A 12,825-nucleotide genomic window follows, 5' to 3' on the forward strand; every position below is an offset into this window, starting at 1 on the left:
ATGCACCCACATATCACAAGCACTGCAAAAGATGGAATTACTTCCCATGCCCTTGTGACAAATTGCACATGGCTACTCTCCCTCTTCTTTGACAGTACCACCCCCAACCCTACATACAAACCCTGAAACCAGTTTCTTATAATGCCACATCCAAAATTCATTCACTGTTATCATCATCCTAACCTTGTTTTTCTTCACATAAAGTGTGGAGATCTAGAACATGGTCCTTTATTTTCTGTGGGACATAAACCAATGGCAGAAGTTTCAAGTATAATCTACATTTTCTCATGTCACAGGAGCAATAATCTGTGTCATGTGATTAAGGTAGCTGTGCTGCACTTATGCCAAAATTAGGATGGAATACTGCATTTACAAACTCACTTTTCCATCCCCTTTTATTTATCTTTTTATCCACGTATCCATCATCAGTCCTGTGTTGCCCAATTAGGAGCACAGGGGCCCAGAGCCAGGCTACTCAGTCCAGATGTAAAGGCAAAGGAACTAGTTACCTACCCAGGAGCAGTTCTGTGAGAGTAATAAACTCCAACCTTCCCTAGGACTTGAACCCTAGTGGGCGACATCCTGTTGAAGCACCTTAAGGTCACACCCACATTGAAAGGGGGTAGGTGTGGGCATATGCAAGTGCTGTTTACTTTTTAAATTATTTTTTCCAATCCACTTCCAGTGCACTGTAATAAATGTACTGTATTGTCGTACAGTAGTGCTTGGTTATTGTTTTTGTTGAATAACCTTGGACTTTCAGGCCAAGTAAACCCATCAACCTCGGGCAAGCAATCGCCCCTGCAGAGCCGTCCCATGCAGTGGACTCTGCTTGGAATGGGATGCATACCAAGTAGAGGATGTGAGTGAAGCATCAGCCATGAGTTACACATTATCCATTTTCTGTTACTGTCAGCATGGTTTGAAGTGAGATTAGTTGACTGTCCCTTCTTGCCTGGATCCACATGGGATTATGTTCTTACTTGCATCTGCCTACTGCTAGTGTGACCACATGTATGGATTATAGTAATGTAAAACTTCCTGCCTGCAGTCTGTGTATCTGTGGCCTAATTTCCAAGATCATCAGGTATCCATTTGTTGTTTTTCTGTTTTGTTGTTTTTTTAAATTTATGAATGACATTTTTGGTAGTAGGTGGGGGCACTCACCATCCACTCACTCAATGCAGTGCTGCTTTGGGTGTTTGCCCATTCCTCTCTTCCTTCCTTCCTCTTCCATCTTTCTCTTCTTCATTCATTCCTCTTCCTTCTGCCTTGGGTGACTTTGCATTCCCCCTTCTGTCTTTCTTTCCTTCATTCTATCCTCTTTCTTCTGCCTATAGGTGACTCTACACTGAGTGACAAGCCAAATGGTTTCCTGTACACCAGGAAACCATTTACTATGTTAGGTGGTAACCATATAACCAAATTATGGCACGTAGTGGTTTAGTGGGTAAGTAAGGCGCCCCAATTGGACTGAGCCTGTGTAGGTTAATATCCAAGTGGTGGTTAGGGTCTATTGCTCACATATTGCCACTCAGGGATGAGTGAGGCTGGTCACTCTCATCTCAAGTGTCAGGACCAATTTGCCTAGCCCCAGGCTGTTATGCTCCTCGTGGGGCAATATAGGATTGGATGATGGATGGACATTTTTGCAAGGTATGTGTCTATGATTTGAGCTGGAACCCATCAGGTGATAGAGTGGGCTTCTTCCACTCTACCAGATCTGGTTCATTGCTTGATGGGCAAGGGTAAAAATCCTGGGAGATAATTTATATTTTGAGACAATTGTACACATGTATGTTCCCCAGGATGGTAAGATAATGTTTGTGCTAAATTCAAACCTAGGCTTTCTGCTGGCTAGGTTTGCTGTGAGTACTACGTACTTAAAACTCCCAGGCTCCTTTGGCTCACTCTGAGCTGAATAAAATATTCTGGTATTACAGTACTTAGAATAGAAGTCTAGTGCTATCCCAGCCCACGAGAAGGTTAGTGGTACCATTATCAATACTGTCAGACTTGTTTGACTTATTCTCGACTTGAGAAAAAAATTTTGGTGTGCGGGCGCTCACCATCCACTCACTCGATGTAGTGCTGCTTTGGGTGTCTGCCCTCTCGTTTCTTCTATCCCTCCTCTTCTGTCTTTCTTTCCTTCATTCTTTCCTCTTTCTTCTGCCTACAGGTGCCTTTACATTCCCTCTTCTGTCTTTCTTTCCTTCAGTCTTTCCTCTTCCTGCTGGCTATGGGTGACTCTACACTGAGTGACAAGCCAAATGGTTTCCTGTACACTAGGAAACCATTTGCCAAGCTGGGTGGTAACCATATAACCAAATTATGGTGCCTGGTGGTTTAGTGGGTAATTAAGGTGCTCCAATTGGATTGAGCCTGTGTAGGTTTATATCCAAGGGATGGTTGGGGTTTATCGCTCATGTAATGCCACTCAGGGATGAGTGAGGCAGGTCACTCTCATCTTAAATGTCAGGACCAACTTGCCTAGCCCCGGGTTCCTATGCTCCTCTATGGGGTGACATAGGATTGGATGATGGATGGATGGGTGAACAAGGGTTTTTATACTAGAAATGTCTCAGATTTGAGAGGATTAATCTGTTTATGCATAGGGTTCAGTGAACATCACATCCCTCCATTGTTGGAGTAAACTTCACAACACTTTACTCTACCTGTCCCTGACTTTACAACAGTTTATAAAAGATTCCTGGAACATGTACAGGAAAAGTCCTCCAATCCGACCACCAATAATCTGAATATCCCAATACTCTAAATGTTTCAAGGTGAAATTTTTAAAATTTTTCTGGCCTTTATCTGAGGATTTCTTTGGCTTGGACCTGCTCTTGAAAATGGAGATTCCTGCCTGCAACTATTCAGCTACACTGCTGTGCATTTCCAGTGAGTAAAACAATAACCCACATCATTTTAAGTGCTTATTTAATGATCATTTACATATTTCTAATGTTGTCAAAGGTCCCTCCCAATAGTCCAAAAAAACAATAGTCCAAAAGACCCTTGGTCCCCTGCCATTCGGATTACAGGACTTTTACTGTAGATGAACATCATTTTCATTTTTCCCCAGTTTCAAGGAAGGACTTCTATCACCACCATCATTATCATTATGATCTTTTTTCCCACCTGAGGATGGGATGAGGTAGGATTCAGAAAACAAGGAAATAAATAACAAAAGAGGGAGAACTATGTTCAGTGAAATGGACCAAACACTCGTTCTCACATTATTCAAGCCCTTAGAATCCTTGCTCCATATTATTTTTATTTATTTTCTCTAGATATGAGCTTCACTCACATTCAGGTATACATTAAATCAGTCATCCTTATGTCCTCCTGGATTCCTCAGCCCAGAATACTGTGTTTTCACATGTGAACTTGCTTCATTATTACATTCATCCTTCCAGTAATTGTCATATCCTGAGATAGGAGAGAATGATTTCTGTCTGCCTATAGGTATTCCCAGTTCAGCATATAATATGACTAACGGTAAATATGCTGGAGTGGGGGTCTGATAACCTCCCATCTTCATAATGGCACAGTGATGAAATAACCCTATAGTTCAGTACCGTATTATACTTGTGTTAGCAGCAGCCTTGTACCTACCGAGGCATAGCAGGGGGAAGACTGTACCTAAGTCTTTCCTCGTAGATTCATACTGTATTTCCAATGAGATCGGAGAGCCTTACTGTACAGTAGATTTCCATACCCCAGATGAATGTGGAAAACTGAGTTGGGATGATGGTGGGTTATTGGATAAGCATCTCTTTCTGGAAGGGAAAGAGCCTTTCATTATTCTAACATTGTGTTGGTATCGGCAACTCATACATTTTTCACAACCAGTATTTTATACACTGGTTTTCACAATGTTAACAAGAATTGCTTGAAAGGTTAAATATTAACCCTTTAAGGTCACATGATATTTACGAATGTTGCTTTGGCTATCACCAGATGATACTGTATTTTGGCAAGAACTCATGCTGTGGCCTCAAAGGGTTAAACCCTCTCTTTAATATTTTCAGATAGATTGTAACATGAATGTATTTTGTTCTGGCTGCTGCCAGGCTTTTAATGTGCATAGGAGTGACCCCTGGGCCTCAAAAGATTAGTTTGCAGTATTTGTTTGATGTAAATTTTATAAGGAACTGCCAGTATACAGTCCTATGTACAGTGGAAATTAATGATCCATTGCTGGCAATACATAGTTCCCAGAGGATTGGGTAGGTGTATGCCACTACAGGTTCTGTCCATCCATCCATCCATTGCCAGACGCCATGTATCCCAAACGGGGTGGTCAAGGGCTTAGAGTTAATTGTTTTACAGGGAGGGGCACTAATCCTCCACCAACACCACTTGACACGTAGGGATGCCAACAGCATCTGGTGTTCCCAGGCGGTCACCCATCCAAGTACTAACCAGACCCAACGTTGCTTAACTTCGCTGATCGGACGGGAAGCGGTGTACTCAACGTGGCATGGCCGTTGTGCATTAGGAAATCCCAGTGCAGTTTTTCGTGTATCAGGAACACCTGTATTCTGATGAAACAGTATCAGTGGCAACAGCCAATCGCATGGTGCCTCTTGAAGGAATAGGGACCTGAGGCTAGGCTTATATGTTCTACAACATTAGGGGTCAGTGACTAATGTATGCTGCAAGTAGCATTCCATGATTGAAAAACCTCCATTCACTGTCAGGAGTTTTGAACGTATGCACTTGGACTGATTCCTCGAATTAATATTGTCTTCATTGTCATCATTCCCAGCACCTTCTGACAGAATAGCTGTGAAAGAACAGTTTGCAAGCTACTTTGTCTTCATAATGTTTCAAGATGTTATTAATGAGGGATTAAAGTGTACAGTACACTTGTTTTAGGACCTGAATGTTATTTAGGGTGTTGCAGTGCATGTTGAGAAAGTGCTACCGTAACAAATCTTGCATTCACGTGAGACCTTTCTGTAGTCTAACCTACAAATATGGAGGAGTGCATATTCCTTCTATGAAGTACTGTACCTTCAAAGACATTATTTGCTTTGAAATTTCAAGGAATCAGTGGATGCATACCACAAACAGTTTTTCTTTCAAATATGTCTGGTAATGCTAGATGGTTCACACCTTTCTTTAACATGTAAACATCTATCATCTTTTAGCAGAGTTGGCATTAACACATCAACTATTGATCACAAACTTGCTGTAATGCAGACCTTGACTGTAGACTGAGATGAAACTAACTGCATACAGTAAACAACAAAGTAAACATAATTTGAATTAATGGATAATGTACTGTACTGTACTCAGGAAAACTTACAAATACTACCTAATTGTGTAAGAGTTGATAAACACTTATCGCTTATTGACATTACATCTTTGGAAGGGCCCACATTCATCACTGCTTGTGTTTATTTTGTATAATTTATTCTTTGTAACAAAACTTTTCACAGACAAAAAATGATGTCACCAGCCTGACAAGACAGTCATTGCCTCATTTATTATGGTTCAGAACATGCATATGGTCACCGCCGGATTAAGGGGGGGACCCAAGGGGCCCGGGCCCTGGGCCATCCACCAAGAGGGGGCCTCCCACCAGAGCAACTTGTGTTCATTTCATTTCGTGTTTATGCATTACATATTACAGCATTGGATGAATAGTCCCCGTTCAGTATTTCCTAACTAAAAGTGTCCTATTTATATATTAGGATTTAGGTTACCAGTCTGTGGTGTATGCCATTGGGGGAGTTGGAAAGGGGGCCTCCCTTCCAAGCGGGCCCCGGGCCTCCCACATGCTTAATCCAGCCGTGCATATGGTTTAAGCAGAGTAACTTTCATTGTACTGTTTTTATACAGAGTATTGAATTTGTTACTGAACAGTATAGTTGTTTGCACTAGCACTACATAATGGTCATTAAAAGAACCAAGAAATACTCTAGTAATAGGAAAATAACTAAGCCTGGAGCCAATATACCAGTTACATGTTTTTAGTAGACATTGTTTTATTTTGTTTTTCAAGTTAAGCAACATTAAGCTAATACAGAGCCAAGAATTGCTGGTACAATAGAGCATCTCAAACAGAAAATGTACTCATCATTGCAGATTACTGTACAGTAATTGCATTTCAGCTTCAGACAAGCAGTATTTTTTTTTTTTTCTTCTACAGTATTTAGACAAATTATAATCTGCAAAATGCACTGATGCCTGATGCATTATAATACTCTGGTAACTTTTCTTGAATTTATGATCATTGTTCTTGATATTTGGATGCCATGTAATATGTATCATATGTAATTTTGAAAACATTGTACAATAAAATAGTTAAACAGTTTTGTGTAGTGTGAAAACCTAATAGGCTACTGTGTTAAGTATGCTGTAAGTATAATCATGTGAACTTAGTAATGGCCATGGTTTTACAACCAGTATATGCCAGAATTTTAGTTTTAATTACATTAATGAAGTGAATTATCAGATTTGTCACAGCCTGAAGCTCATTAAATTGGGGACATGTTTAAATTAGCCCTAGATTTACCAACAGTTGTGTTTTTTGTATCTGGGATAATTTGGCTCATAGGAAAACCTTGGCTACAGATATAGAGTAAAAATCAGACTATGCATTATGTTTGAGTTATTAAAAAAAAAAAAAAAATAGTATGACAGCAATAGTATTAGCTTACCACACATGACTATATCATTAAGAATATAGAATAAGTGCTTTGGAAAGAATCCAGTTTAACCTATAATTTTATTACCAGAAAAGTAAAACATTACTCTGGAAGTGCAATATATTATGTTGTATTAGCTTACACCATATTCTGGCAAACAAAAAATGGAAACTTACCACATGTCAGTAGGGAAAGCTATTTGTGTATTTACAAAGCCCTGCCACATATTAAAAACTTGCAAAACCTGATATTCAGCTCTACATATTTGCCAATACCATTATACCAGTGTACTGTACCATTGCTGTGTTGAGAATACTGAATATAGTAAACTGGGGCCATTTGACTCATTTAATCCTCATAGTCTCACAGGTACCCAGAAATTTATTCAGTGCTGAACGTAGTGTAGTCTACATACAACCTGAGTACACAGTGAAACAAAAATGAATTTAAAAAAAAAAAAAGTTTAAGCAGAGATGTTTTTACTGTGGTCATAATTAACCCAAAAAATAATGTGACATTACCGTCTTGGCAGTTAAGCACGTTATTTCATAAGAATATATTTTCTAAACAGAGTTGATGTTACAGACGAGATCAATGCATTCACACAATGAACTTGAAGTCGTCCTTCAAAATTCCCGCCATTTCAATGCTGGGAGAAATACAAATGAAACTAGGTAAATCTTCATAAATTGTTCGGAAACCCTGTATTTCAATGACAGCATAAAAACTGACATATTATTTGGATGTTGTGTGTTGTATATGGAGTGGACTATATACTGAAATGCGTGTAGGTGTTGGGTGTGGGAGCCGCAAGTTTGATGTTTTTGTCGTTGTTGGAACATAACTCTGAGCTGCAGCACTTTCGCCGCGGCGGCGTTATCCGGAAAATATTTCACAAAAATGGCTGCGGGATTACCTCGAAGAATAATTAAGGTATGCTGGTGAAGAGTATCATTCACGTGAGTTGCCATTGCAGGTGCTAATGTCACTCTTACCTAATGGAAATCGTGAAATACAGGCCAAATCCCGGATATGCATGGTGGTGGCAGCCAATCTGCTGTGTGTCAGGAATGAGTCCCGACCACTAACTACTTCAAGAAAACCATTGACATCACAGTAAAATGATACAAAGTGTCAGTGATGAACACAGCTGCATTATTTTTCCCCAGTCAAAACCATACTTCTCTAGGAATATCAGAATTTGAAGTGTGGCCCCGTTAAATTGCACCATGATGAACCTTGAAGTGTGCCTCACCCAATTTTATTTCCTGGCTTTGATGTTCTCATTTGTTTCTTGTGTGTGAGAGCTGTAATGCAGGTGGTAGTACGGTCTCTATGTGGCATGCATTTCCAAAGCATAAAGATGGTCCTATATGAATATGGTCAGTCATGGTTATTACACTTTGGTAAATACATAGTAGACTAAACAATATCTTGCTCTGTGTTACTGTATTTTGGTTGAATTTGGTTTTAAGCATGGGTGAAATGTTTGGTCAGTTTGTGGTTTTGTGTAACTGAAGTTTGGGGATTTCTTGTTGCCTGTCAATAAATCTCGTTTTGTAAGACTGTAGTTCCAGTGCATACAAATGAATAATAACAAATAGTGGAAAGGTGCAGTGGTAAAATTCCAGTTTATGAGCATTGTCAGAAGGAGCTCATCAGTTGAGTTTACATTGTTTCTTGGGTATTTCATGTATTTTTACTTTTTCTTTTGTAGCTGTTTGACAGCCGTTTCCTGTCAGTGCAGTTTTCTCAACATCACTGATCAGATGATCTAATGAAGGAGCGGAGCATGTTTTATTGATGACGGAGAAGCACTGAAACTTACCTGGAAATCTAAACTTATTATGTTAGGTTTGGTCAGAGCAAGTTAGGTTTTAATAGATTGGGTTTCTGCATGATTGTTATTTACCGTACAATAACATTTGACTCGATCCTAGAGAAATTGAAGGAGATTATGTGCTATTTACAGAGATGAAAATAAAATATGAGTTCCCTGCTTATATATAGAACGAGGTATGTTTTTTGTTGTCTGTCATAATGCCAGGTGAAATTAATATCTTTCCCTTAACTGTCCATAGTAAATAAAAATGCAGCTATTGTAGAAAAATTGGGTAATCCTTAAGGAGACAGGACAACCTTATTTTTTTTTATTTTTTTTATTATTTTTTTTTTTTTTTTACAATGGCTGTTCATGGGATTCTTTGAGTATTTTCAGATTGCATTTTCAAATCCTTAATGGTGTGGAAAGCAGACAGATACTATCTTAGAATGCCTTATTTTTTAACTAAAGTACCCTTATCAGTGCCCATTTATCCAAACCTAACCTAAATTTTTGTAACAACCCAATCTTATTTATCAATCTATCTATCTGTCTATTGCCAGATGCCATAATCCTGTAAGGGGTGACCATTTGACTTTGAGTTATTTGTTTCATGGGGAGGGGCACTAAACCTCCACCAACCCACTTGTTGACACGTAGGTAGCATGTTTGGTTTGGTTATATGGTTACCACCCAGCATTGTAAATGGTTTCTTGGCTTACAGGAAACCATTTGGCTTGTCACTCAATATAAAGCCACCTATAAAGGAAAGAAAAGCAATGAGAAGTGACAGGAAAGATGAGAGAAATAGGAAGAGAGGAGAGCAGGCACAGAAGAAGAATGATAAAGGTTAAGGAAGAAGTAGGTAGCACTACATCAAGTGAGTGGATGATGGTCGCTACCACCTACCACTAATCTTACTTATCCTACTCTTATTTTATGCTGACGTAACAAAACATATCTTAACTGGTCTTTAATGTACCGGTAATCATATTTTCCTTGTTTAAGTGAAAGGGAAGGGGAACTGCAGGTCAGAGTTTGGGAGTATAAGAAACTGAATCTAAAGGCAAATATAGGGAAGAGTAAGGTAATGGTCTTCGATAGAAATGAAGTCGCTGAATGTACAGTGAAGTTGGAAGATGAGGAAATGGAAAATGGGAGTCCTTTTAAGTATTTGGGTAGTATGACAAGTAAGGTTGGAAGTTTGGAGGATGAAGCGCTTGAAAGGATACTGTACAACAAGGGAGTTGCTGGTTCTCTGAAGGCAGTGATAAGAAATAGGGAAATGAGGATGGAAGTAAAAAAGTCGCTACATGATAGTACTCTATTGTGATACAAAATCAAACATATGGAAGTGAAGCTTGGACCTTGCTGGTAGGACGCACGTCTAGAGTGAGAGCAGTGGAAATTAGTTATTAGAGAGGAGCTTGTTGAGTTACATGGGGACACAGACTGGCAAATTAGGAAGTGAAGGAGTGTTGTGGTGTGGATGTTGATGTGATAGAAAGTGTTAGGAGAAATACATTGAGGTGGTTTGGCCATATGGAGAGGATGGAGAGTGAGAGACTGATGAGGAGAGTGTATGTGAGTGAGGTGGAGAGGGCGAGAGGGAGGGGGAGGCCAAGGGTGAGATGGAGAGATGGAGTGGAGAGCTGTATGAGAGAGGGAGATGTGAGCTTGGGGGCGGGCAGTGAAATGGCGGGGGACGGGGCAACATGGCGATGATTTGTTTGTGGCCACCCCTTGCGGAACTAAACCGTCTTGCAATAGATAGACAGATGTTGTAGATTTTCCTTGTTACTGATGGAGCCTCTTCATACCTGAAGATACACATCTGTACTTCTTTACAAAGTCACTGAATCAGTTCAAAGGTAGATAAGAATTTTTGTTAGTTTTTAAGAGGTTGTCCAATGTCTCCTTAAGGATTACCGAAAATTGGTAAGACAGTACGGTAACCATCGCCGGGCTGGTCACTGCGCTAAACAATACACAATCATTGTTTATAGGAAAAGATGGAAATAGTATTACAGTGTGACTTACTATATATGACCATCAGTCTTTTGTTATTCTGCCATTGGCTTACAGTACAATTATTATTGGACAGCATGCTGTCACACAGTTCTGCAAAATTCACTTTTACAGTCTCATTTAGTCATGTAACGACTGACTGTTCCTCCAGTTTTCATGCAGTTTCACAGTTGTCCTTCATGAACCAGAGCCACCACAACACTTCCTTCATCCAGAACTTACTACATCCCACTGTTAGCAGGAGGAGATACTGTAAAAGTTGGAAAAAACAAGGCTGATTGCAGCAAAAAGAATAGGGTGCTACAGTGCTGGCTCATGTGACTGTCTGGTTGGTATTACAGTAATCTGTCATTTTGAAACTGAAGTGCAATCCTTTGGCTGAAGAGCTACCAGAGATACAAGGACTTTCATACCCATACTTATGTGAACAGGAGGAGTTCTGGTACTCAAATATTTTTGTTTTATGTTGTGATTGACGACTTGTTTTTGCCAGCCATGTGCAGGAGACAAAAGTACCAGAAATCCATAATACTAGAAATACACCATTTTGCACACTTGAAGAATACCCATAGACTGACCAAGGAAGATGTTGGATGAAGTCCTACATTGAGACCTCTGAAGTAGGGGATTGAATAGGAATCAAGGTGGCAACTCATGGAGAACTCGCATTAGGTGAAAAGACCTGCACATTGTGGCATTATCGGTGGTCTTTAAATGTAAACATAAATGAAAGAATGCAGGGGGGAGGCAGTGGCTGTTGGAGGTGGTCTGTGTTCTAGTGGACCCAGGTTTGAACCCCAGCTAGGGGAGGGAACAGTTCAAAGAATTTGAATTTGGTAAAAGTAAACTTTACTGACCTACCAATGCCTTTTGACATGTAAAAACACTCCCGCTGCTACCAGTGCACCAGTTCTGTATGAGAGCCATAGCGTGATGGACAGTGGGTATCAGTGCTGAAGTGATGGCTTGCAGAGGTGCATGGTATGTAGGACTGCTGGTTCCCAGGGAATGGGCTGTTAGATCCCATCCCCAGAATAAATGCATTAATCAGGGCTCTTGCTAACTGCCGATGGCTGCGAGCCATTTGGCTCCTAAGATTTTAGATTTACGAGCCAAATAAATTTTTAGTAGACAAACTGACTACGAGCCGAAATATTTTACGAGCAGTAGGTATATTTATTTACACATTGTGATGATTAGACTCATATAATGAGGTTTTAAACATTCACAATGGCGACAAGGAAAGACTTAATCATCGATCACAACGTACTTTTTTTGTTCATTTATGTGAGATTTACTTATTTTGTAGTTTACTGGGTTTTGAAATGGATGTATTTTCTCCTCGCCAAAAGGCGACTTGCATGTAAAATTTGTTCACTGAAGGGAAGAAATAATAGCATTTGCGAGCTGTATGTCGCCAAACAAGAGCCATGTTAATAGAGAGAGAGTGCTGTGTAGGAGGGTAGTGAGGGAAGAGGACAGTGATTCTTTGGTTATAGAAGTTTTCCTTATCACTGCTAGATCAAAATCTGCACTCCTGTCATCATCATGCAGTTTTTGACCAAAAAACTCAGCGCCTGAGCTTTCTGCTGACAGTGGTGGTGCAAAATCTGTGGTTTCTTATGACCTTGAGGAATTCAAAGATGAGGACCTACTTGAATTCATCCCAGGAGGTGGAGACCACGAACTATTCATCCCCTAGTCTCAGAACTCCATACCTCAAGCCTGTCTCTGGTCTCGATAGGGGTATATGTTTTTTCCTCATGTGCCCTTTTCATCATTTTTTATTAAGCATACCATGCCTTTGTGTGTTTCTAATACCATAACAGTATGTAGCTTATGTATTTAGTGAGTCTAAATTGTTGTAAAGGGAAAATTTGGGTTCACAAGGAGGGTGTCCAGTACCCATTAGGATAAATCCCAAAGGGTCTGTGCTTTTGTTTTCATGCAGTAAGCATGGTTCCAGTTATGCACAGTAACCAAGGAACCATTGTTACTCTACTGTAGCTATATGAAGAAGGCGTGAGAAAGGTTATGCTGTGCTGCATAGGCTCCTAACACCCCTAGTACCTGTAGGTACATCAGTAGTATTGTATTTGCAGAGAAATAATTTGGGTGAACATAATTAATAAATGTGCTGGTATCCACAGGGAAGAAGGAAACACAAACTCTCTCAGGCACTTGTATTTATACACCCCTAAAGATGTGAATGTTGGTGCATGGAAGTGCTTGGGATATTATGTATATCCTTATTCCATGTGGATATCAGCATTACTGTGTGTTTGTGAACACTGTATATATATATATATATAT

At 39.8% G+C, this 12,825-nt stretch overlaps 1 protein-coding gene and 1 non-coding gene across 3 annotated transcripts in view; one reads left to right on the top strand and one right to left on the bottom strand.

Moving 5' to 3' along the window:
- Positions 1-4,379: 4,379 nt before the first annotated feature.
- On the bottom strand, positions 4,380-4,498 carry LOC145414800 (5S ribosomal RNA). Its single transcript, XR_013899953.1, has one exon. It is a non-coding gene; the product is annotated as a 5S ribosomal RNA (ribosomal RNA).
- A 3,009-nt stretch (positions 4,499-7,507) lies between these two features.
- The window catches only part of LOC145414699 (ubiquitin-conjugating enzyme E2 N), a 35,607-nt gene continuing 30,289 nt past the window's right edge, over positions 7,508-12,825 (top strand). Inside the window, exon 1 of one of the 2 annotated variants that reach the window (XM_080284221.1) lies at positions 7,508-7,595. In XM_080284221.1, the coding sequence (XP_080140347.1) occupies positions 7,563-7,595 (33 nt within the window). In that variant the 5' untranslated portion in view covers positions 7,508-7,562. The remainder of the gene's footprint in view (positions 7,596-12,825) is intronic. The other variant, XM_080284222.1, reaches the window with a different exon arrangement.

This window comes from Coenobita brevimanus, chromosome 100 (assembly GCF_032717465.1).
Source record: "Coenobita brevimanus isolate Jiangsu-jjx chromosome 100, ASM3271746v2, whole genome shotgun sequence".
Classification (NCBI taxonomy): Eukaryota; Metazoa; Arthropoda; class Malacostraca; order Decapoda; family Coenobitidae; genus Coenobita; species Coenobita brevimanus.